The 27,073-nt window shown below is 42.8% G+C and overlaps 1 protein-coding gene and 1 non-coding gene across 2 annotated transcripts; both read right to left on the bottom strand.

Annotated features, from left to right (window-relative positions):
* Positions 1 to 150: 150 nt before the first annotated feature.
* Positions 151 to 26,014, bottom strand: LOC106575015 (ADP-ribosylation factor-like protein 6). The gene is made up of 8 exons (XM_082963189.1): positions 25,817 to 26,014; positions 23,429 to 23,581; positions 18,378 to 18,439; positions 16,644 to 16,712; positions 16,408 to 16,502; positions 10,491 to 10,620; positions 10,106 to 10,161; positions 151 to 3,184 (listed from the first exon to the last, which is right to left on the bottom strand). The coding sequence occupies exons 2-8, from the start codon at positions 23,549 to 23,551 to the stop codon at positions 3,159 to 3,161; spliced, it is 561 nt and encodes a 186-aa protein (XP_082819315.1). The 5' UTR covers positions 23,552 to 23,581; positions 25,817 to 26,014; the 3' UTR covers positions 151 to 3,158.
* Positions 26,015 to 26,180: 166 nt separating this feature from the next.
* trnaa-ugc (transfer RNA alanine (anticodon UGC)) lies at positions 26,181 to 26,256 on the bottom strand. Its single transcript has one exon. It is a non-coding gene; the product is annotated as a tRNA-Ala (tRNA).
* Between the last annotated feature and the right edge of the window lie 817 nt (positions 26,257 to 27,073).

The following is a 27,073-nucleotide window of genomic DNA, read 5'->3' as shown; positions in this document are numbered from 1 at the left end:
ACAGAGAGGACAGGCTGTGCTCACTCTGCTCCAGGGGAGAGGTAGAGACAGAGCTGCATTTCCTGTTACACTGTGACAAATACTCAGACCTAAGAGAACATTTCTTTCCCAAAATTATAATTCATACAAAGAATTTCAAACTATAAAAGATGAAAATCAAATATTTATTGGGTGAAAAGCCAAAATGTGCAGTTTTTGGCAGCCAAATATGTGTCCTCCTGCCACAACCTGAGGGACAGACAGATATGTGTCCTTCCACAACCTGAGGGACAGCTGGTGAAAAGTGCAATGTAATGTGGATAATATTTCCCATGTAGTTTTGTTTAGTCTTTCATACCAGGTCATGTGTCTTCTCAGTCATGTTGACACTGGTCTACTACCGTCGCTTTAATGTATTGTTGTTCTGATTAATATTGTTGTTGTTGTTGTTGTTGTTAATGGTAATCCCATGTTCACTACTACTATTATTACTGCTGTTGGTCACACCATTTATTTATATATATTTAAAAAATATCTAAATATATATATTATTTTATTTTTCTATATGTATACTTTGACAATGTAAGTAATAATGAACTTGCCATGTCAATTGAATGGAATTGAGAGACAGACAGAGAGAGAGAGAGGGAGAAAGAGAGAGAGACAGACAGAGAGAATACATTTCTTTAATCTATCATTCTCCCATGTATCACGGAAGGTAGATCAAAATAAAACATAACATGTTACATTCTTGTTTACAACCGTGTGGAGGACTAACACTCTTAACAACATACCGTCTGTCTCTCACAAGATATACACAACACAGTAGCCATTCTGCTAATACCTTCAACAGCACAACGCAAATAAATGGACGTCTCAGAGCCGTTGGAAACACTACGTTAAGACTCAGTTGGAGAAGAGAAACTCTACATCCACATTAAGATAAATATAATAACGACTAATTCATAGGTGTGATTAAAAAAAAGAATTAAACAAATCATATAATTCCTGTTGTCATGCTGTGAGCCTGGCACGCTAGGCTACGGCAAACAAAAACCACCCTGTATATTTAAACACACAAACATTTACAGTATACAATCGGTGTTATACAATAGATATTTTCCCCGCTAGTTGTTTACAGTTCTTTACCAGGAGAATCCAACATGAAAATGACATTAAACTAGTGCTTTGAGAGTACCAAGTAGGCATTACTGTAAAATTTAAGTAAAAAAAACATTACTGTAATATATCAGTCCAAAACATTACTGTATTATATCAGTCCAAAACATTACTGTAGTATATCAGTCCAAAACATTACTGTAGTATATCAGTCCAAAACATTACTGTATTATATCAGTCCAAAACATTACTGTATTATATCAGTCCAAAACATTACTGTATTATATCAGTCCAAAACATTACTGTATTATATCAGTCCAAACATTACTGTAGAATATCAGTCAAAACATTACTGTAGAATATCAGTACAAAACATTACTGTAGAATATCAGTCCAAAACATTACTGTAATATATCAGTCCAAAACATTACTGTATTATCAGTCCAAAACATTACTGTATTATATCAGTCCAAAACATTACTGTAATATATCAGTCAAAACATTACTGTAATATATCAGTCCAAAACATTACTGTATTATATCAGTACAAAACATTACTGTAATATATCAGTCAAAACATTACTGTAATATATCAGTCCAAAACATTACTGTATTATATCAGTCCAAAACATTACTGTATTATATCAGTCCAAAACATTACTGTATTATATCAGTCCAAACATTACTGTAATATATCAGTCCAAAACATTACTGTAGAATATCAGTCCAAAACATTACTGTAGAATATCAGTACAAAACATTACTGTAGAATATCAGTCAAAACATTACTGTAATATATCAGTCCAAAACATTACTGTATTATATCAGTCCAAAACATTACTGTATTATATCAGTCCAAAACATTACTGTATTATATCAGTCAAAACATTACTGTAATATATCAGTCCAAAACATTACTGTAATATATCAGTCCAAAACATTACTGTAATATATCAGTCCAAAACATTACTGTAATATATCAGTCCAAAACATTACTGTAATATATCAGTCCAAAACATTACTGTAATATATCAGTCCAAAACATTACTGTAATATATCAGTCCAAAACATTACTGTAATATATCAGTCCAAAACATTACTGTAATATATCAGTCCAAAACATTACTGTAATATATCAGTCCAAAACATTACTGTAGAATATCAGTCAAAACATTACTGTATTATATCAGTCCAAAACATTACTGTAGAATATCAGTACAAAACATTACTGTATTATATCAGTCAAAACATTACTGTAGAATATCAGTACAAAACATTACTGTATTATATCAGTCCAAAACATTACTGTAATATATCAATCGAAAACATTACTGTAATATATCAGTCCAAAACATTACTGTAGAATATCAGTCAAAAACATTACTGTAATATATCAGTCCAAAACATTACTGTAATATATCAGTCCAAAACATTACTGTAATATATCAGTCCAAAACATTACTGTATTATATCAGTCCAAAACATTACTGTAATATATCAGTCCAAAACATTACTGTAATATATCAGTCCAAAACATTACTGTAATATATCAGTCCAAAACATTACTGTTATATCAGTCCAAAACATTACTGTAATATATCAGTCCAAAACATTACTGTAATATCAGTCCAAAACATTACTGTAATATATCAGTCCAAAACATTACTGTAGAATATCAGTCAAAACAAAACAAAACTCCATTTAAAACTGGTTTATTCAGAGTGGGTCATTTGAAATGAGGGTAAAAAAGACAAATTGGTGGCAAAGATGTGTGAATTACTGGAAGAAATAATATCTATTTCCAGGGGCCGTCGGTAAGGCTAGTCCTTCATCCAGACTGGTTGATGTTTAAAGGTCAAAGGTCATAGCTGGCTCCAACTCTTCTGAGGCGTGTGTGTGTGTGTGTGTGTGTGTGTGCATGGTTGGTGGGAGTCATGTTGAGAATTTACACCATTGGGGTCAATCCCCGAGGGACTCCAGTGTTGCCATGACGCCACCCAGACGATGGCATTTCCCCCCCCCCCCCCCCCCCCCCTCCGTCGCGTCGTTCTCTCAACCTCTCACGTTCTCATCGTTTTGATTTGATCTGGATAAAACAAACAAAAAAATAATCAGATCTCAAATTGTTCTCCAAGACAGGAGGGTTATAAGAGGTCATAAGAGGAGTTATGAACAGCGGAGGGTTTACAGGGATCTAGAGACACTATTATGGGGTTCTACTGCCAGTCCGGTGGACTATAGGTCCATTATGGGGTTCTACTGCCAGTCCGTTACACTAAACACTAATGATGTGGACTAAAGGACCATTATGGGGTTCTACTGCCAGTCTACTACACTAATGATGTGGACTATAGGACCATTATGGGGTTCTACTGCCAGTCTACTACACTAAACACTAATGATGTGGACTAAAGGACCATTATGGGGTTCTACTGCCAGTCCGCTACACTAAACACTAATGATGTGGACTAAAGGACTATTATGGGGTTCTACTGCCAGTCTACTACACTAAACACTAATGATGTGGACTAAAGGACCATTATGGGGTTCTACTGCCAGTCTACTACACTAATGATGTGGACTAAAGGACCATTATGGGGGTTCTACTGCCAGTCTACTACACTAAACACTAATGATGTGGACTAAAGGACCATTATGGGGTTCTACTGCCAGTCTACTACACTAATGATGTGGACTAAAGGACCATTATGGGGTTCTACTGCCAGTCTACTACACTAAACACTAATGACGTGGACTAAAGGACCATTATGGGGTTCTACTGCCAGTCTGCTACACTAATGACGTGGACTAAAGTTCCGTTATGGGGTTCTACTGCCAGTCTACTACACTAATGATGTGGACTAAAGGACCATTATGGGGTTCTACTGCCAGTCCGTTACACTAATGATGTGGACTATAGGTCCATTATGGGGTTCTACTGCCAGTCCGTTACACTAAACACTAATGATGTGGACTAAAGGACCATTATGGGGTTCTACTGCCAGTCCGCTACACTAAACACTAATGATGTGGACTAAAGGACTATTATGGGGTTCTACTGCCAGTCTACTACACTAAACACTAATGATGTGGACCAAAGGACCATTATGGGGTTCTACTGCCAGTCTACTACACTAAACACTAATGATGTGGACTAAAGGACCATTATGGGGTTCTACTGCCAGTCTACTACACTAATGATGTGGACTAAAGGACCATTATGGGGTTCTACTGCCAGTCTACTACACTAAACACTAATGACGTGGACTAAAGGACCATTATGGGGTTCTACTGCCAGTCTTCTACACTAATGACGTGGACTAAAGTTCCGTTATGGGGTTCTACTGCCAGTCTACTACACTAATGATGTGGACTAAAGGACCATTATGGGGTTCTACTGCCAGTCTGCTACACTAATGATGTGGACTAAAGGACCATTATGGGGTTCTACTGCCAGTCTACTACACTAATGATGTGGACTAAAGGACCATTATGGGGTTCTACTGCCAGTCTACTACACTAATGATGTGGACTAAAGGACCATTATGGGGTTCTACTGCCAGTCTAATACACTAATGATGTGGACTAAAGGACCATTATGGGGTTCTACTGCCAGTCTGCTACACTAATGACGTGGACTAAAGGACCATTATGGGGTTCTACTGCCAGTCTACTACACTAAACACTAATGATGTGGACTAAAGGACCATTATGGGGTTCTACTGCCAGTCTACTACACTAAACACTAATGATGTGGACTAAAGGACCATTATGGGGTTCTACTGCCAGTCTACTACACTAATGATGTGGACTAAAGGTCCATTATGGGGTTCTACTGCCAGTCTACTACACTAAACACTAATGATGTGGACTAAAGGACCATTATGGGGTTCTACTGCCAGTCTACTACACTAAACACTAATGATGTGGACTAAAGGACAATTATGGGGTTCTACTGCCAGTCTGCTACACTAATGATGTGGACTAAAGGACCATTATGGGGTTCTACTGCCAGTCTACTACACTAATGATGTGGACTAAAGGACCATTATGGGGTTCTACTGCCAGTCTACTACACTAAACACTAATGACGTGGACTAAAGGACCATTATGGGGTTCTACTGCCAGTCCACTACACTAATGATGTGGACTAAAGGACCATTATGGGGTTCTACTGCCAGTCTACTACACTAAACACTAATGATGTGGACTAAAGGACCATTATGGGGTTCTACTGCCAGTCTGCTACACTAATGATGTGGACTAAAGGACCATTATGGGGTTCTACTGCCAGTCTGCTACACTAATGATGTGGACTAAAGGACCATTATGGGGTTCTACTGCCAGTCCACTACACTAAACACTAATGATGTGGACTAAAGGACCATTATGGGGTTCTACTGCCAGTCTACTACACTAAACACTAATGATGTGGACTAAAGGACCATTATGGGGTTCTACTGCCAGTCTACTACACTAATGATGTGGACTAAAGGACCATTATGGGGTTCTACTGCCAGTCTACTACACTAAACACTAATGACGTGGACTAAAGGACCATTATGGGGTTCTACTGCCAGTCTTCTACACTAATGACGTGGACTAAAGTTCCGTTATGGGGTTCTACTGCCAGTCTACTACACTAATGATGTGGACTAAAGGACCATTATGGGGTTCTACTGCCAGTCTGCTACACTAATGATGTGGACTAAAGGACCATTATGGGGTTCTACTGCCAGTCTACTACACTAATGATGTGGACTAAAGGACCATTATGGGGTTCTACTGCCAGTCTACTACACTAATGATGTGGACTAAAGGACCATTATGGGGTTCTACTGCCAGTCTAATACACTAATGATGTGGACTAAAGGACCATTATGGGGTTCTACTGCCAGTCTGCTACACTAATGACGTGGACTAAAGGACCATTATGGGGTTCTACTGCCAGTCTACTACACTAAACACTAATGATGTGGACTAAAGGACCATTATGGGGTTCTACTGCCAGTCCGCTACACTAAACACTAATGATGTGGACTAAAGGACTATTATGGGGTTCTACTGCCAGTCTACTACACTAAACACTAATGATGTGGACCAAAGGACCATTATGGGGTTCTACTGCCAGTCTACTACACTAAACACTAATGATGTGGACTAAAGGACCATTATGGGGTTCTACTGCCAGTCTACTACACTAATGATGTGGACTAAAGGACCATTATGGGGTTCTACTGCCAGTCTACTACACTAAACACTAATGATGTGGACTAAAGGACCATTATGGGGTTCTACTGCCAGTCTACTACACTAAACACTAATGATGTGGACTAAAGGACCATTATGGGGTTCTACTGCCAGTCCACTACACTAAACACTAATGATGTGGACTAAAGGACCATTATGGGGTTCTACTGCCAGTCTACTACACTAAACACTAATGATGTGGACTAAAGGACCATTATGGGGTTCTACTGCCAGTCTGCTACACTAATGATGTGGACTAAAGGACCATTATGGGGTTCTACTGCCAGTCCACTACACTAAACACTAATGATGTGGACTAAAGGACCATTATGGGGTTCTACTGCCAGTCTACTACACTAAACACTAATGATGTGGACTAAAGGACCATTATGGGGTTCTACTGCCAGTCTACTACACTAAACACTAATGATGTGGACTAAAGGACCATTATGGGGGTTCTACTGCCAGTCCGCTACACTAAACACTAATGATGTGGACTATAGGACCATTATGGGGTTCTACTGCCAGTCTGCTACACTAATGATGTGGACTAAAGGACCATTATGGGGTTCTACTGCCAGTCTGCTACACTAAACACTAATGATGTGGACTATAGGACCATTATGGGGTTCTACTGCCAGTCTGCTACACTAATGATGTGGACTATAGGACCATTATGGGGTTCTACTGCCAGTCTGCTACACTAATGATGTGGACTAAAGGACCATTATGGGGTTCTACTGCCAGTCTACTACACTAAACACTAATGACGTGGACTAAAGGACCATTATGGGGTTCTACTGCCAGTCTGCTACACTAATGATGTGGACTAAAGGACCATTATGGGGTTCTACTGCCAGTCTGCTACACTAAACACTAATGATGTGGACTATAGGTCCATTATGGGGTTCTACTGCCAGTCCGCTACACTAAACACTAATGATGTGGACTAAAGGACCATTATGGGGTTCTACTGCCAGTCTACTCCACTAATGATGTGGACTAAAGGACCATTATGGGGTTCTACTGCCAGTCTACTACACTAAACACTAATGATGTGGACTAAAGGACCATTATGGGGTTCTACTGCCAGTCCGCTACACTAAACACTAATGATGTGGACTAAAGAACCATTATGGGGTTCTACTGCCAGTCTACTACACTAAACACTAATGATGTGGACTAAAGGACAATTATGGGGTTCTACTGCCAGTCTGCTACACTAATGATGTGGACTAAAGGACCATTATGGGGTTCTACTGCCAGTCTACTACACTAAACACTAATGATGTGGACTAAAGGACAATTATGGGGTTCTACTGCCAGTCTGCTACACTAATGATGTGGACTAAAGGACCATTATGGGGTTCTACTGCCAGTCTACTACACTAAACACTAATGATGTGGACTAAAGGACCATTATGGGGTTCTACTGCCAGTCCGCTACACTAATGATGTGGACTAAAGGACCATTATGGGGTTCTACTGCCAGTCCGCTACACTAAACACTAATGAGGTGGACTAAAGGACAATTATGGGGTTCTACTGCCAGTCCGCTACACTAAACACTAATGAGGTGGACTAAAGGACAATTATGGGGTTCTACTGCCAGTCCGCTACACTAAACACTAATGATGTGGACTAAAGGACCATTATGGGGGTTCTACTGCCAGTCTGCTACACTAATGATGTGGACTAAAGGACCATTATGGGGTTCTACTGCCAGTCCACTACACTAAACACTAATGATGTGGACTAAAGGACCATTATGGGGTTCTACTGCCAGTCTACTACACTAAACACTAATGATGTGGACTAAAGGACCATTATGGGGTTCTACTGCCAGTCTACTACACTAAACACTAATGATGTGGACTAAAGGACCATTATGGGGTTCTACTGCCAGTCTACTACACTAAACACTAATGATGTGGACTAAAGGTCCATTATGGGGTTCTACTGCCAGTCTACTACAGTAATGACGTGGACTAAGGGACCATTATGGGGTTCTACTGCCAGTCTGCTACACTAAACACTAATGACATGGACTAAAGGACCATTATGGGGTTCTACTGCCAGTCTACTACACTAAACACTAATGATGTGGACTAAAGGACAATTATGGGGTTCTACTGCCAGTCTGCTACACTAAACACTAATGATGTGGACTAAAGGACCATTATGGGGGTTCTACTGCCAGTCTGCTACACTAATGATGTGGACTAAAGGACCATTATGGGGGTTCTACTGCCAGTCTACTACACTAAACACTAATGATGTGGACTAAAGGACCATTATGGGGTTCTACTGCCAGTCCGCTACACTAATGATGTGGACTAAAGGACCATTATGGGGGTTCTACTGCCAGTCTGCTACACTAAACACTAATGATGTGGACTAAAGGACCATTATGGGGGTTCTACTGCCAGTCTACTACACTAATGATGTGGACTAAAGGACCATTATGGGGTTCTACTGCCAGTCCACTACACTAAACACTAATGATGTGGACTAAAGGACCATTATGGGGGTTCTACTGCCAGTCTGCTACACTAATGATGTGGACTAAAGGACCATTATGGGGGTTCTACTGCCAGTCCGCTACACTAAACACTAATGATGTGGACTAAAGGACCATTATGGGGGTTCTACTGCCAGTCTGCTACACTAATGATGTGGACTAAAGGACCATTATGGGGTTCTACTGCCAGTCCACTACACTAAACACTAATGATGTGGACTAAAGGACCATTATGGGGGTTCTACTGCCAGTCTGCTACACTAATGATGTGGACTAAAGGACCATTATGGGGTTCTACTGCCAGTCCACTACACTAAACACTAATGATGTGGACTAAAGGACCATTATGGGGTTCTACTGCCAGTCTACTACACTAAACACTAATGATGTGGACTAAAGGACCATTATGGGGTTCTACTGCCAGTCCACTACACTAAACACTAATGATGTGGACTAAAGGTCCATTATGGGGTTCTACTGCCAGTCCGCTACACTAAACACTAATGATGTGGACTAAAGGTCCATTATGGGGTTCTACTGCCAGTCCGCTACACTAAACACTAATGATGTGGACTAAAGGACCATTATGGGGTTCTACTGCCAGTCTACTACACTAAACACTAATGATGTGGACTAAAGGACCATTATGGGGTTCTACTGCCAGTCCACTACACTAAACACTAATGATGTGGACTAAAGGTCCATTATGGGGTTCTACTGCCAGTCCGCTACACTAAACACTAATGATGTGGACTAAAGGTCCATTATGGGGTTCTACTGCCAGTCCGCTACACTAAACACTAATGATGTGGACTAAAGGACCATTATGGGGTTCTACTGCCAGTCTACTACACTAATGACATGGACTAAAGGACCATTATGGGGGTTCTACTGCCAGTCCGCTACACTAAACACTAATGATGTGGACTAAAGGACCATAATGGGGGTTCTACTACCAGTCTGCTACACTAATGATGTGGACTAAAGGACCATTATGGGGTTCTACTGCCAGTCCGCTACACTAAACACTAATGATGTGGACTAAAGGACCATAATGGGGGTTCTACTGCCAGTCCGCTACACTAAACACTAAATGGACGTAAAATACTCACAGGGTCATTTCATCTACAGATGGAAGTCAAAATGGAAATAAACCATGATTTAAATGAAGCTATCGTTTCCCATTCAGTGAGCTGAAACCATGACAGAGAGAGAGTGTGGAATGTCTGCTAATACCTTGCAGCCAATCAACACCTTCTAGTAAACCCTCTCCTTTCACGGCGTCACTGGCACTGGAACAGACACAAAGAGAGCAAGTCAGTGAAAAACCAACGCTTCAACAACAATTAGATAAGGCAGCGTTTTGTCATATATATATTATTATATATATATATATATATATATATATATATATATATATATATATATATATATATATATATATATATATATATATATATATATATAAATAAAAGGCCTGTTCTGGAAGTTGGACAACAAAAAACCAGACGGTGTTAAATCTAAATGTACTGTAACTAACTGAATCGTGGAACCTGGTCGAGAAACGTGAAATGTGTGCCAACAATGGGATTCTGGGTGTTTTTACAACGAGTCCATCTACCAGATGTGCCAGGGCTTGTCCTTGATTTTCTCCAGACAGAGGAGCTGGGAGACCTTGACTGAAGAAAGGGCGTCTCTCACGTCCATCTTGTTGGCAAAGAACAGCAAGGGGATTCGCCGGTGCTTTATGTCTAAACACACGGAGAACGTTAGCATCAGGGACACAAACAACAGGCGGGATGTAGTGTCACCGGTCTACACACAATTACCCCATAATGTGGTGGTTGAGGAGTGTATAATGAGGAGGATGATTCACCTGGGTGGTTGAGGAGTGTATAATGAGGAGGATGATTCACCTGGGTGGCTGAGGAGTGTATAATGAGGAGGATGATTCACCTGGGTGGTTGAGGAGTGTATAATGAGGAGGGTGATTCACCTGGGTGGCTGAGGAGTGCATAATGAGGAGGATGATTCACCTGGGTGGTTGAGGAGTGTATAATGAGGAGGATGATTCACCTGGGTGGTTGAGGAGTGTATAATGAGGAGGGTGATTCACCTGGGTGGTTGAGGAGTGTATAATGAGGAGGATGATTCACCTGGGTGGTTGAGGAGTGTATAATGAGGAGGGTGATTCACCTGGGTGGTTGAGGAGTGTATAATGAGGAGGATGATTCACCTGGGTGGTTGAGGAGTGTATAATGAGGAGGATGATTCACCTGGGTGGTTGAGGAGTGTATAATGTGTTGGATGATTCACCTGGGTGGTTGAGGAGTGTATAATGAGGAGGATGATTCACCTGGGTGGTTGAGGAGTGTATAATGTGTTGGATGATTCACCTGGGTGGTTGAGGAGTGTATAATGAGGAGGATGATTCACCTGGGTGGTTGAGGAGTGTATAATGAGGAGGGTGATTCACCTGGGTGGCTGAGGAGTGCATAATGAGGAGGATGATTCACCTGGGTGGTTGAGGAGTGTATAATGAGGAGGATGATTCACCTGGGTGGTTGAGGAGTGTATAATGAGGAGGATGATTCACCTGGGTGGTTGAGGAGTGTATAATGAGGAGGGTGATTCACCTGGGTGGTTGAGGAGTGTATAATGTGTTGGATGATTCACCTGGGTGGTTGAGGAGTGTATAATGAGGAGGATGATTCACCTGGGTGGTTGAGGAGTGTATAATGAGGAGGGTGATTCACCTGGGTGGCTGAGGAGTGCATAATGAGGAGGATGATTCACCTGGGTGGTTGAGGAGTGTATAATGAGGAGGATGATTCACCTGGGTGGTTGAGGAGTGTATAATGAGGAGGATGATTCACCTGGGTGGTTGAGGAGTGTATAATGAGGAGGGTGATTCACCTGGGTGGTTGAGGAGTGTATAATGAGGAGGATGATTCACCTGGGTGGTTGAGGAGTGTATAATGAGGAGGATGATTCACCTGGGTGGTTGAGGAGTGTATAATGAGGAGGGTGATTCACCTGGGTGGTTGAGGAGTGTATAATGAGGAGGGTGATTCACCTGGGTGGCTGAGGAGTGTATAATGAGGAGGGTGATTCACCTGGGTGGTTGAGGAGTGTATAATGAGGAGGATGATTCACCTGGGTGGTTGAGGAGTGTATAATGAGGAGGGTGATTCACCTGGGTGGCTGAGGAGTGTATAATGAGGAGGGTGATTCACCTGGGTGGTTGAGGAGTGTATAATGAGGAGGATGATTCACCTGGGTGGTTGAGGAGTGTATAATGAGGAGGATGATTCACCTGGGTGGTTGAGGAGTGTATAATGAGGAGGGTGATTCACCTGGGTGGTTGAGGAGTGTATAATGAGGAGGATGATTCACCTGGGTGGTTGAGGAGTGTATAATGTGTGGATGATTCACCTGGGTGGTTGAGGAGTGTATAATGTGTGGATGATTCACCTGGGTGGTTGAGGAGTGTATAATGAGGAGGATGATTCACCTGGGTGGTTGAGGAGTGTATAATGTGTGGATGATTCACCTGGGTGGTTGAGGAGTGTATAATGAGGAGGGTGATTCACCTGGGTGGCTGAGGAGTGTAAAATGAGGAGGATGATTCACCTGGGTGGTTGAGGAGTGTATAATGAGGAGGATGATTCACCTGGGTGGTTGAGGAGTGTATAATGAGGAGGGTGATTCACCTGGGTGGCTGAGGAGTGTATAATGAGGAGGGTGATTCACCTGGGTGGTTGAGGAGTGTATAATGAGGAGGATGATTCACCTGGGTGGTTGAGGAGTGTATAATGAGGAGGGTGATTCACCTGGGTGGTTGAGGAGTGTATAATGAGGAGGATGATTCACCTGGGTGGTTGAGGAGTGTATAATGTGTGGATGATTCACCTGGGTGGTTGAGGAGTGTATAATGTGTGGATGATTCACCTGGGTGGTTGAGGAGTGTATAATGAGGAGGATGATTCACCTGGGTGGTTGAGGAGTGTATAATGTGTGGATGATTCACCTGGGTGGTTGAGGAGTGTATAATGAGGAGGGTGATTCACCTGGGTGGCTGAGGAGTGTAAAATGAGGAGGATGATTCACCTGGGTGGTTGAGGAGTGTATAATGAGGAGGGTGATTCACCTGGGTGGTTGAGGAGTGTATAATGAGGAGGATGATTCACCTGGGTGGTTGAGGAGTGTATAATGAGGAGGATGATTCACCTGGGTGGTTGAGGAGTGTATAATGAGGAGGGTGATTCACCTGGGTGGTTGAGGAGTGTATAATGAGGAGGATGATTCACCTGGGTGGTTGAGGAGTGTATAATGTGTGGATGATTCACCTGGGTGGTTGAGGAGTGTATAATGTGTGGATGATTCACCTGGGTGGTTGAGGAGTGTATAATGTGTGGATGATTCACCTGGGTGGTTGAGGAGTGTATAATGAGGAGGGTGATTCACCTGGGTGGCTGAGGAGTGTAAAATGAGGAGGATGATTCACCTGGGTGGTTGAGGAGTGTATAATGAGGAGGATGATTCACCTGGGTGGTTGAGGAGTGTATAATGAGGAGGGTGATTCACCTGGGTGGCTGAGGAGTGTATAATGAGGAGGGTGATTCACCTGGGTGGTTGAGGAGTGTATAATGAGGAGGATGATTCACCTGGGTGGTTGAGGAGTGTATAATGAGGAGGGTGATTCACCTGGGTGGTTGAGGAGTGTATAATGAGGAGGATGATTCACCTGGGTGGTTGAGGAGTGTATAATGTGTGGATGATTCACCTGGGTGGTTGAGGAGTGTATAATGTGTGGATGATTCACCTGGGTGGTTGAGGAGTGTATAATGAGGAGGATGATTCACCTGGGTGGTTGAGGAGTGTATAATGTGTGGATGATTCACCTGGGTGGTTGAGGAGTGTATAATGAGGAGGGTGATTCACCTGGGTGGCTGAGGAGTGTAAAATGAGGAGGATGATTCACCTGGGTGGTTGAGGAGTGTATAATGAGGAGGATGATTCACCTGGGTGGTTGAGGAGTGTATAATGAGGAGGATGTTTCACCTGGGTGGTTGAGGAGTGTATAATGAGGAGGATGATTCACCTGGGTGGTTGAGGAGTGTATAATGAGGAGGATGATTCACCTGGGTGGTTGAGGAGTGTATAATGAGGAGGATGATTCACCTGGGTGGTTGAGGAGTGTATAATGAGGAGGATGATTCACCTGGGTGGTTGAGGAGTGTATAATGAGGAGGATGATTCACCTGGGTGGTTGAGGAGTGTATAATGAGGAGGATGATTCACCTGGGTGGTTGAGGAGTGTATAATGAGGAAGATGATTCACCTGGGTGGTTGAGGAGTGTATAATGAGGAGGATGATTCACCTGGGTGGTTGAGGAGTGTATAATGAGGATGATGATTCACCTGGGTGGTTGAGGAGTGTATAATGAGGAGGGTGATTCACCTGGGTGGTTGAGGAGTGTATAATGTGTTGGATGATTCACCTGGGTGGTTGAGGAGTGTATAATGAGGAGGGTGATTCACCTGGGTGGTTGAGGAGTGTATAATGAGGAGGATGATTCACCTGGGTGGTTGAGGAGTGTATAATGAGGAGGATGATTCACCTGGGTGGTTGAGGAGTGTATAATGAGGAGGATGATTCACCTGGGTGGTTGAGGAGTGTATAATGAGGAGGATGATTCACCTGGGTGGTTGAGGAGTGTATAATGAGGAGGATGATTCACCTGGGTGGTTGAGGAGTGTATAATGAGGAGGATGATTCACCTGGGTGGTTGAGGAGTGTATAATGAGGAGGATGATTCACCTGGGTGGTTGAGGAGTGTATAATGAGGAGGATGATTCACCTGGGTGGTTGAGGAGTGTATAATGAGGAGGATGATTCACCTGGGTGGTTGAGGAGTGTATAATGAGGAGGATGATTCACCTGGGTGGTTGAGGAGTGTATAATGAGGAGGATGATTCACCTGGGTGGTTGAGGAGTGTATAATGAGGAGGATGATTCACCTGGGTGGTTGAGGAGTGTATAATGAGGAGGATGATTCACCTGGGTGGTTGAGGAGTGTATAATGAGGATGATGATTCACCTGGGTGGTTGAGGAGTGTATAATGAGGAGGGTGATTCACCTGGGTGGTTGAGGAGTGAATAATGTGTTGGATGATTCACCTGGGTGGTTGAGGAGTGTATAATGAGGAGGGTGATTCACCTGGGTGGTTGAGGAGTGTATAATGAGGAGGATGATTCACCTGGGTGGTTGAGGAGTGTATAATGAGGAGGATGATTCACCTGGGTGGTTGAGGAGTGTATAATGAGGAGGATGATTCACCTGGGTGGTTGAGGAGTGTATAATGAGGAGGATGATTCACCTGGGTGGTTGAGGAGTGTATAATGAGGAGGATGATTCACCTGGGTGGTTGAGGAGTGTATAATGAGGAGGATGATTCACCTGGGTGGTTGAGGAGTGTATAATGAGGAGGATGATTCACCTGGGTGGTTGAGGAGTGTATAATGAGGAGGATGATTCACCTGGGTGGCTGAGGAGTGTATAATGAGGAGGGTGATTCACCTGGGTGGCTGAGGAGTGTATAATGTGTTGGATGATTCACCTGGGTGGTTGAGGAGTGTATAATGAGGAGGATGATTCACCTGGGTGGTTGAGGAGTGTATAATGAGGAGGATGATTCACCTGGGTGGTTGAGGAGTGTATAATGAGGAGGATGATTCACCTGGGTGGTTGAGGAGTGTATAATGAGGAGGATGATTCACCTGGGTGGTTGAGGAGTGTATAATGAGGAGGATGATTGACCTGGGTGGTTGAGGAGTGTATAATGAGGATGATTCACCTGGGTGGTTGAGGAGTGTATAATGATGATGATTCACCTGGGTGGTTGAGGAGTGTATAATGAGGAGGATGATTCACCTGGGTGGTTGAGGAGTGTATAATGAGGAGGATGATTCACCTGGGTGGTTGAGGAGTGTATAATGAGGAGGATGATTCACCTGGGTGGTTGAGGAGTGTATAATGTGTTGGATGATTCACCTGGGTGGTTGAGGAGTGTATAATGAGGAGGATGATTCACCTGGGTGGTTGAGGAGTGTATAATGAGGAGGATGATTCACCTGGGTGGTTGAGGAGTGTATAATGAGGAGGATGATTCACCTGGGTGGTTGAGGAGTGTATAATGAGGAGGATGATTCACCTGGGTGGTTGAGGAGTGTATAATGAGGAGGATGATTCACCTGGGTGGTTGAGGAGTGTATAATGAGGAGGATGATTCACCTGGGTGGTTGAGGAGTGTATAATGAGGAGGATGATTCACCTGGGTGGTTGAGGAGTGTATAATGAGGAGGATGATTCACCTGGGTGGTTGAGGAGTGTATAATGAGGAGGATGATTCACCTGGGTGGTTGAGGAGTGTATAATGAGGAGGATGATTCACCTGGGTGGTTGAGGAGTGTATAATGAGGAGGATGATTCACCTGGGTGGTTGAGGAGTGTATAATGAGGAGGATGATTCACCTGGGTGGTTGAGCAGTGTATCCAGTTCTTCTTTAGCGACCACCATCCTCAACTTGTCTCCACTGTCCACCACAAAGATGATGGCTTGACCCTCCCTGGGGGGGAGAGAGGTCAACACGACTCACTGTCAGTACTACCTACCGTGTGTGTGTGTGTGTGTGTGTGTGTGTGTGTGTGTGTGTGTGTGTGTGTGTCTGTGTGTTTATCACTGTGTGTGTGTGTCTGAACAGACTCACTTGTAGTAATGTTCCCAGAGGTTTCTGTATCGCCCTTGGCCAGACATGTCGAACACTGTGAAGGAGAGACTGGAGAGAAGAGGAGGATTTAGACTGGAGAGAAGAGGAGGATTTAGACTGGAGAGAAGAGGAGGATTTAGACTGGAGAGAAGAGAAGGTTTTAGACTGGAGAGAAGAGGAGGATTTAGACTGGAGAGAAGAGGAGAATATAGAAGACTGGAGAGAAGAGAAGGATTTAGACTGGAGAGAAGTGGAGGATTTAGAAGACTGGAGAGAAGTGGAGGATTTAGAAGACTGGAGAGAAGTGGAGGATTTAGAAGACTGGAGAGAAGAGGAGGATTTAGAAGACTGGAGAGAAGAGAAGGATTTAGAAGACTGGAGAGAAGAGGAGAATATAGAAGACTGGAGAGAAGAGGAGAATATAGAAGACTGGAGAGAAGAGGAGGATTTAGACTGGAGAGAAGAGAAGGTTTTAGACTGGAGAGAAGAGGAGGATTTAGACTGGAGAGAAGAGGAGGATTTAGACTGGAGAGAAGAGGAGAATATAGAAGACTGGAGAGAAGAGAAGGATTTAGACTGGAGAGAAGTGGAGGATTTAGAAGACTGGAGAGAAGTGGAGGATTTAGAAGACTGGAGAGAAGAGGAGGATTTAGAAGACTGGAGAGAAGAGGAGGATTTAGAAGACTGGAGAGAAGAGAAGGATTTAGAAGACTGGAGAGAAGAGAAGGATTTAGAAGACTGGAGAGAAGAGGAGAATATAGAAGACTGGAGAGAAGAGGAGAATATAGAAGACTGGAGAGAAGAGGAGGATTTAGACTGGAGAGAAGAGAAGGTTTTAGACTGGAGAGAAGAGGAGGATTTAGACTGGAGAGAAGAGGAGGATTTAGACTGGAGAGAAGAGGAGGATTTAGACTGGAGAGAAGAGGAGGATTTAGACTGGAGAGAAGAGGAGAATATAGAAGACTGGAGAGAAGAGGAGGATTTAGACTGGAGAGAAGAGAAGGTTTTAGACTGGAGAGAAGAGGAGGATTTAGACTGGAGAGAAGAGGAGCTTTTAGACTGGAGAGAAGAGGAGGATTTAGACTGGAGAGAAGAGGAGGATTTAGACTGGAGAGAAGAGGAGGATTTAGAAGACTGGAGAGAAGAGGAGGATTTAGAAGACTGGAGAGAAGAGAAGGATTTAGAAGACTGGAGAGAAGAGGAGGATTTAGAAGACTGGAGAGAAGAGGAGGATTTAGAAGACTGGAGAGAAGAGGAGGATTTAGAAGACTGGAGAGAAGAGGAGGATTTAGAAGACTGGAGAGAAGAGGAGCTTTTAGACTGGAGAGAAGAGGAGGATTTAGACTGGAGAGAAGAGGAGGATTTAGAAGACTGGAGAGAAGAGGAGGATTTAGACTGGAGAGAAGAGGAGGATTTAGACTGGAGAGAAGAGGAGGATTTAGAAGACTGGAGAGAAGAGGAGGATTTAGAAGACTGGAGAGAAGAGGAGGATTTAGAAGACTGGAGAGAAGAGGAGCTTTTAGACTGGAGAGAAGAGGAGGATTTAGAAGACTGGAGAGAAGAGGAGGATTTAGAAGACTGGGGAGAAGAGGAGGATTTAGACTGGAGAGAAGAGGAGGATTTAGACTGGAGAGAAGAGGAGGATTTAGACTGGAGAGAAGAGGAGGATTTAGAAGACTGGAGAGAAGAGGTGGATTTAGAAGACTGGAGAGAAGAGGAGGATTCATTGATTACCTTGATGTCTTGAACTTCTCTATGCTGAAGCCAATGGTCGGGACGATGTCTTGTGTCTGGGCCTGCATGACACAGGAACGCATTAGTATTGGTTAATTAAACAGGAATAGATTAAACAGGAATACATTAGTAATGGTTAATTAAACAGGAATAGATTAGTAGTGGTTAATTAAACAGGAATAGATTAGTAATGGTTAATTAAACAGGAATAGATTAGTAGTGGTTAATTAAACAGGAATAGATTAGTAGTGGTTAATTAAACAGGAATAGATTAGTAGTGGTTAATTAAACAGGAATAGATTAAACAGGAATAGATTAGTAGTGGTTAATTAAACAGGAATAGATTAGTAGTGGTTAATTAAACAGGAATAGATTAAACAGGAATAGATTAAACAGGAATAGATTAGTAGTGGTTAATTAAACAGGAATAGATTAGTAGTGGTTAATTAAACAGGAATAGATTAGTAGTGGTTAATTAAACAGGAATAGATTAGTAGTGGTTAATTAAACAGGAATAGATTAGTAGTGGTTAATTAAACAGGAATAGATTAGTAGTGGTTAATTAAACAGGAATAGATTAGTAGTGGTTAATTAAACAGGAATAGATTAAACAGGAATAGATTAGTAGTGGTTAATTAAACAGGAATAGATTAGTAGTGGTTAATTAAACAGGAATAGATTAGTAGTGGTTAATTAAACAGGAATAGATTAGTAGTGGTTAATTAAACAGGAATAGATTAAACAGGAATAGATTAGTAGTGGTTAATTAAACAGGAATAGATTAGTAGTGGTTAATTAAACAGGAACAGATTAGTAGTGGTTAATTAAACAGGAATAGATTAGTAGTGGTTAATTAAACAGGAATAGATTAGTAGTGGTTAATTAAACAGGAATAGATTAGTAGTGGTTAATTAAACAGGAATAGATTAGTAGTGGTTAATTAAACAGGAATAGATTAGTAGTGGTTAATTAAACAGGAATAGATTAAACAGGAATAGATTAGTAGTGGTTCATTAAACAGGAATAGATTAGTAGTGGTTCATTAAACAGGAATAGATTAGTAGTGGTTAATTAAACAGGAATAGATTAAACAGGAATAGATTAGTAGTGGTTCATTAAACAGGAATAGATTAGTAGTGGTTAATTAAACAGGAATAGATTAGTAGTGGTTAATTAAACAGGAATAGATTAGTAGTGGTTCATTAAACAGGAATAGATTAGTAGTGGTTAATTAAACAGGAATCGATTAGTAGTGGTTAATTAAACAGGAATAGATTAGTAGTGGTTAATTAAACAGGAATAGATTAGTAATGGTTAATTAAACAGGAATAGATTAGTAATGGTTAATTAAACAGGAATAGATTAGTAATGGTTAATTAAACAGGAATAGATTAAACAGGAATAGATTAGTAGTGGTTAATTACACAGGAATAGATTAAACAGGAATAGATTAGTAGTGGTTAATTAAACAGGAATAGATTAGTAATGGTTAATTACACAGGAATAGATTAAACAGGAATAGATTAGTAGTGGTTCATTAAACAGGAACAGATTAGTAGTGGTTAATTAAACAGGAATAGATTAGTAGTGGTTAATTAAACAGGAATAGATTAGTAATGGTTAATTAAACAGGAACAGATTAGGGGAACCGTACTGATTAAGGCCATTTGAATTCAAGGGAGGGAACAAAACTATTTCTGCTGTTTAATGTTTCTATGAATTAATCTGGCCGTTCAATCCAGAGCTGATTGTACACTAAACCATTACGGTTAAGTGTTAAGTATTGTTAAGTTTTTGACAATTATGTGTAAGTTCCCACCAGTGGCCAATTCCCAAAGTGCCAACATCATTTAGTGACCTACAACAAGATAATAGATTTCAGGAATTATTAAAGAAATGTCTCGTTTTACTGTTAAATTAACCTTCCATTGTTACATCGAGTTATTTTGGTTCAGATTTAAAAACTAGAGTTGTGCATCTAGACATGAAGCCTTTACCAAAGACCAGAAACCATCAGGACATGAAGCCTTTACCAAAGACCAGAAACCATCAGGACATGAAGCCTTTACCAAAGACCAGAAACCATCAGGACATGAAGCCTTTACCAAAGACCAGAAACCATCAGGACATGAAGCCTTTACCAAAGACCAGAAACCATCAGGACATGAAGCCTTTACCAAGACCAGAAACCATCAGGACATGAAGCCTTTACCAAAGACCAGAAACCATCAGGACATGAAGCCTTTACCAAAGACCAGAAACCATCAGGACATGAAGCCTTTACCAAAGACCAGAAACCATCAGGACATGAAGCCTTTACCAAGACCAGAAACCATCAGGACATGAAGCCTTTACCAAAGACCAGAAACCATCAGGACATGAAGCCTTTACCAAAGACCAGAAACCATCAGGACATGAAGCCTTTACCAAAGACCAGAAACCATCAGGACATGAAGCCTTTACCAAAGACCAGAAACCATCAGGACATGAAGCCTTTACCAAAGACCAGAAACCATCAGGACATGAAGCCTTTACCAAGACCAGAAACCATCAGGACATGAAGCCTTTACCAAAGACCAGAAACCATCAGGACATGAAGCCTTTACCAAAGACCAGAAACCATCAGGACATGAAGCCTTTACCAAAGACCAGAAACCATCAGGACATGAAGCCTTTACCAAAGACCAGAAACCATCAGGACATTAAGCCTTTACCAAGACCAGAAACCATCAGGACATGAAGCCTTTACCAAAGACCAGAAACCATCAGGACATGAAGCCTTTACCAAGACCAGAAACCATCAGGACATGAAGCCTTTACCAAAGACCAGAAACCATCAGGACATGAAGCCTTTACCAAAGACCAGAAACCATCAGGACATGAAGCCTTTACCAAGACCAGAAACCATCAGGACATGAAGCCTTTACCAAGACCAGAAACCATCAGGACATGAAGCCTTTACCAAAGACCAGAAACCATCAGGACATGAAGCCTTTACCAAGACCAGAAACCATCAGGACATGAAGCCTTTACCAAGACCAGAAACCATCAGGAACAACTAGAAACCTCTGGACTGTCTCCAAGACGTTTGGAGGGGACAGGAAGTGGTTGATGCAGAGAGAGAGAGAAGAAGAAGACCAGGGGTGAAGGAAATCAGGGATAGATGACCTCCAAGATGTTTGGAGTGGACAGGAAGTGGTTGATGCAGAGAGAGAGAGAGAAGAAGACCAGGGGTGAAGGAAATCAGGGATAGATGACCTCCAAGGCGTTTGGAGTGGACAGGAAGTGGTTGATGAGAGAGAGAGAGAGAGAGAGAGAGAAGAAGACCAGGGGTGAAGGAAATCAGGGATAGATGACCTCCAAGACGTTTGGAGGGGACAGGAAGTGGTTGATGCAGAGAGAGAGAGAGAAGAAGACCAGGGGTGAAGGAAATCAGGGATAGATGACCTCCAAGGCGTTTGGAGTGGACAGGAAGTGGTTGATGCAGAGAGAGAGAGAAGAAGACCAGGGGTGGGGGAAATCAGGGATAGATGACCTCCAAGACGTTTGGAGTGGACAGGAAGTGATTGATGAGAGAGAGAGAAGAAGAAGACCAGGGGTGAAGGATATCAGGGATAGATGACCTCCAAGACGTTTGGAGTGGACAGGAAGTGGTTGATGCAGAGAGAGAGAGAGAAGAAGACCAGGGGTGAAGGAAATCAGGGATAGATGACCTCCAAGACGTTTGGAGTGGACAGGAAGTGGTTGATGCAGAGAGAGAGAGAGAAGAAGACCAGGGGTGAAGGAAATCAGGGATAGATGACCTCCAAGATGTTTGGAGTGGACAGGAAGTGGTTGATGAGAGAGAGAAGACCAGGGGTGAAGGAAATCAGGGATAGATGACCTCCAAGGCGTTTGGAGTGGACAGGAAGTGGTTGATGCAGAGAGAGAGAGAAGAAGACCAGGGGTGGGGGAAATCAGGGATAGATGACCTCCAAGACGTTTGGAGTGGACAGGAAGTGGTTGATGAGAGAGAGAGAGAAGAAGACCAGGGGTGAAGGAAATCAGGGATAGATGACCTCCAGGGGTGGATAAACATGCTAACAAGTTAGGGACTTGAAGATGACTATTGTGCGACTCCTCATGCAGTTAGGGCCGGGGCATTGTCCTACTGTTGACCTTCATTCATCCAGGTGATTCTGTTAATTGGTCCACCACCTGTACCTTTGTAATACAACAGTAGAGAAGGCCATTTGAAACTGTCTTCAGACAGGCTTTAGGAAGACAAGTTGAACTAATTAACAAGAAGAGCATGTGAATCAACATTCAATAATGAATTGAAAGTTGTGTGTTCGTTTGGGTCGTTGTTGCATGGCCTCTTACAGATCCTCCATCCATGACCTCACTTCCTGTTGCAGGACATCTCTATTCTACACATTACAGATCCTCCATCTCCTCCTCTCTTCCTGTAGCAACACTTCTCTATTCTACACATTACAGATCCTCCATCTCCTCCTCTCTCTCTCTCTCTCTCTCTCTCCCTCCATCTCCTCCTCTCTCTCTCTCCATCTCCTCCTCTCTCTCATCTCCTCCTCTCTCTCTCTCTCCATCTCCTCCTCTCTCTCATCTCCTCCTCTCTCTCATCTCCTATCTCCTGCTCTCTCTCATCTCCTCCTCTCTCCCTCCATCTCCTCCTCTCTTTCTCCATCTCCTCCTCTCTCTCCATCTCTTCCTCTCTCTCCCAAATCTCTCTCTCCATCTCCTCCTCTCTCCATCTCCTCCTCTCTCCCTCCATCTCCTCCTCTCTCTCTCTCTCTCTCCCCCCATCTCCTCCTCTCTCCCTGCAGTGTCTCCTTGTTCCTCTCTCCACCATCCCTCTTCAGGAGGACATGGAATCTGTACCCTCTGAAAACCAGTAACTATACTGACTTACTCTAATCCTAAAGTGTCTTCATTTTTTACACCTGTATATATATATAGTCATACTATATCACAGCAAACCACTAACTCATTCTCATGTCGGCCATGAAGTAAGCAGGCCTGATCGATCCAGGCTACTAGCGTAGACTTACATTGAACGGTTTGAGTTGGTTGATGATGGTGGTCTTGCCGCTGTTGTCCAATCCCAGACACAGAACATTCACTTCCTTCTTCTTCAGCCCCAGCCAGCCGGCTAGTTTATCAAACAAACCCATTGTTATTCCGTCTTATTCCCGGTGGGGTCTCTGTTGAATAAAAATATACATATATATATATATTATATTATAGCAGCTAAGACCTTCACAAAGACATAAACGTGTGACAACTGCAAATCCGGGGCGTAGGGCCTAATCATTAGTCCAAACAACCCGGGGCGTAGGGTCTAATCATTAGTCCAAACAACCCGGGGCATAGGGTCCAATCATTAGTCCAAACAACCCGGGGCGTAGGGTCTAATCATTAGTCCAAACAACCCGGGGCGTAGGGCCTAATCATTAGTCCAAACAACCCGGGGCGTAGGGCCTAATCATTAGTCCAAACAACCCGGGGCGTAGGGCCTAATCATTAGTCCAAACAACCCGGGGCGTAGGGTCTAATCATTAGTCCAAACAACCCGGGGCGTAGGGTCTAATCATTAGTCCAAACAACCCGGGGCGTAGGGTCTAATCATTAGTCCAAACAACCCGGGGCGTAGGGTCTAATCATTAGTCCAAACAACCCGGGGCGTAGGGTCTAATCATTAGTCCAAACAACCCGGGGCGTAGGGTCTAATCATTAGTCCAAACAACCCGGGGCGTAGGGTCTAATCATTAGTCCAAACAACCCGGGGCGTAGGGCCTAATCATTAGTCCAAACAACCCGGGGCGTAGGGTCTAATCATTAGTCCAAACAACCCGGGGCGTAGGGTCTAATCATTAGTCCAAACAACCCGGGGCGTAGGGTCTAATCAGTAGTCCAAACAACCCGGGGCGTAGGGTCTAATCATTAGTCCAAACAACCCGGGGCGTAGGGCCTAATCATTAGTCCAAACAACCCGGGGCGTAGGGTCTAATCATTAGTCCAAACAACCCGGGGCGTAGGGCCTAATCATTAGTCCAAACAACCCGGGGCGTAGGGTCTAATCATTAGTCCAAACAACCCGGGGCGTAGGGTCTAATCATTAGTCCAAACAACCCGGGGCGTAGGGTCTAATCAGTAGTCCAAACAACCCGGGGCGTAGGGTCTAATCATTAGTCCAAACAACCCGGGGCGTAGGGCCTAATCATTAGTCCAAACAACCCGGGGCGTAGGGCCTAATCATTAGTCCAAACAACCCGGGGCGTAGGGCCTAATCATTAGTCCAAACAGTTGCAAAACGAGTTTCTATCGGACAAATTCAGGTAGGACTCCGACATTGTTCGTCCTAATACTTCTATATTTCATAATTCCATTCTTGTACTTTTTAGATTAGTGTATATTGTTAGATAGTACTGCACTGCTGGAGCTAGGAACAAAACCATTTCACTACACTGGCAATAACATCTGCTAAATATGTGTACGCGACCAATAAAAACGTTTTGCAACAGAATTCGGCATAATGAGTACGCCCCGCAGGTATGTATCCACAGACATCCACATAGCATGGTAAGAGAGCAGCCTCCACTGGTGCAAAGTTAGATGGTGATGCAATTTATGATTTTCGCATTCCCCCCTTTTTCATTTAACCAAAATGTTCAACCCACACTCTGACCTGTTCCTCTCTAGGTTTCTTCCTAGGTTCTGGCCTTTCTAGGGAGTTTTTCCTAGCCACCGTGCTTCTACACCTGCATTGCTTGCTGTTTGGGGTTTTAGGCTGGGTTTCTGTACAGCACTTTGAGATATCAGCTGATGTAAGAAGGGCTTTATAAATACATTTGATTTGACCTGCGAAAGGCAGCAATACGCAACACAGCGTCTAGTCTACCGGAAATTCACACGAAGAAGAAGAAGAGGGTTTAGCCGCTAGCTAGCCGACTGGCTAACTTAGCATTTACAATAGTTACAGCGAGCGCCACACGTAGAAATATGTTTTTCTTCTTCCAGATCATCACATTTAGGGTAGTTTAGGGTCTCGTTTTGATTCGTAGCTAATGCGTCAGCAACAACGAAAGAGAATGAAGTTGACACCCTTTCTGATGTAGCTAGCTAGCTAACTAGTTAGCGTAACATGCTAGGATAGCTAGCTAACTGTTAATAATACATTAGCAAACTGACGTTAGCTAGCCATCTGGTTAGATAGTTAGCAGCGTGACTAGCTAGCTATTTTAATAAACCTTCATCCTTGGACCTAGTTTACCAAAACGTAGCTTGACCAGTTTTGAGTTGACTAAACTGGGTTTAATGGGATGTACTCAATGTGCCTATAATCTCATTGAAAGAAACGATAGCTAGCTAGCTAGCTAGCCTAGCAAACGTTAGCTATCTTCTTCCAGCAGCATATGTGCAATGTATCTTCTCTTTACCTTGTAAGAGATCTTTTGTACGATTCTTCTAACTTTTTTTTTTCTTTCTTTCTTCAAATATCAAACGTTTCGTTTCGAAACCCTCCCAGTCATAACGATGACATGTTGATATTGTCAGTCATTTCTCTGGTCACAACATGCCAGTGTTTTGGTCCTCAGGAAGCACTGGGAGTTTACACGGCGTTGTCTGGACGACGGACACGACGTACATAAGACTTTATGTATCTGGCTCAAGTGCACCATCCACTGGATATCATGGGCATTACAACCAATTTAGATTTTAGTCATTTAGCAGACGCTCTTATCCAGAGCGACTTACAAATAGTGAATGCATAGATTTCCTACATTTTTTCCCCCCCCATACTGGTCCCCCGTGGGAATCGAACCCACAACCCTGGCGTTGCAAACACCATGCTCTACCAACTGAGCCACACGGGACCAATGATGACAGACCACCTTTTTTTTTTTTACCATAAAATGACTAAATCACACCAATAGGAAGAATATCTTAATAGTTGAGTCAAAATGATGGCAATACTATATAACAACGTCACCCCCCCCCCCCCCCCAGTAGAACGTACATTTATTACATTTTTACAAACACCCAGCCTACAAGGCTTTTATTGATCACCAGTTAGGGCGTACAATGTCCCTTAATAAATTATACAAAAATACATTTGAAAATTGTAAGGAGGAAGAAGAAGAAAAAAAAAGCATTCGTAATGTGTATATGTATGCTACTACAGATCCCAGAGTGCATTGCTGGGATGGGAGGGAGGAAGTGATGTCGACCCCCCCCCCCCCCCCCCCCCCAAACCGTCCTGAGCACCTGTTGCACAGATCCACTCCATGAGAGCTCTCAATGTCAGGATAATATGTGAGGATCTGTCCAGCGACAGCGATGAATGAGGACGATGATTGGTGTGTGTGTGTGTGTGTGCGCGCTTGCGTGGGAGGGGGAGAGAGAAAGAGGACATTCTTATCATTCACCCTAGTCAAGTGTGTTATCTGAGTCTATTTAACCTGTCAGTGTGAATATTGATGTATCTGTCTGAGTCTATTTAACCTGTCAGTGTGAATATTGATGTGATGTATCTATCTGAGTCTATTTAACCTGTCAGTGTGAATATTGATGTATCTATCTGAGTCTATTTAACCTGTCAGTGTGAATATTGATGTGATGTATCTATCTGAGTCTATTTAACCTGTCAGTGTGAATATTGATGTATCTATCTGAGTCTATTTAACCTGTCAGTG

This window comes from Salmo salar, chromosome 16 (assembly GCF_965601325.2).
Source record: "Salmo salar chromosome 16, fSalSal1, whole genome shotgun sequence".
Taxonomy (NCBI): Eukaryota; Metazoa; Chordata; class Actinopteri; order Salmoniformes; family Salmonidae; genus Salmo; species Salmo salar.
Note: the sequence above shows the minus strand (reverse complement) of the source record. Positions and strands in the feature narration are given on the sequence as shown.

What these genes read in the sequence shown, in the direction of transcription:
- LOC106575015 (XM_082963189.1), bottom strand. Translation starts at nt 23,551, where the DNA reads ATGGGTTTGTTTGATAAACTAGCCGGCTGGCTGGGGCTGAAGAAGAAG. An exon ending in GACAAGCCCTGGCACATCTG is followed by an intron (nt 10,162 to 10,490) that starts GTAGATGGACTC and finishes TGTCTGTTCCAG; the next exon opens with TGCCAGTGACGCCGTGAAAG. An exon ending in AGGTGTTGATTGGCTGCAAG is followed by an intron (nt 3,185 to 10,105) that starts GTATTAGCAGAC and finishes TGTTTTATCCAG; the next exon opens with ATCAAATCAAAACGATGAGA.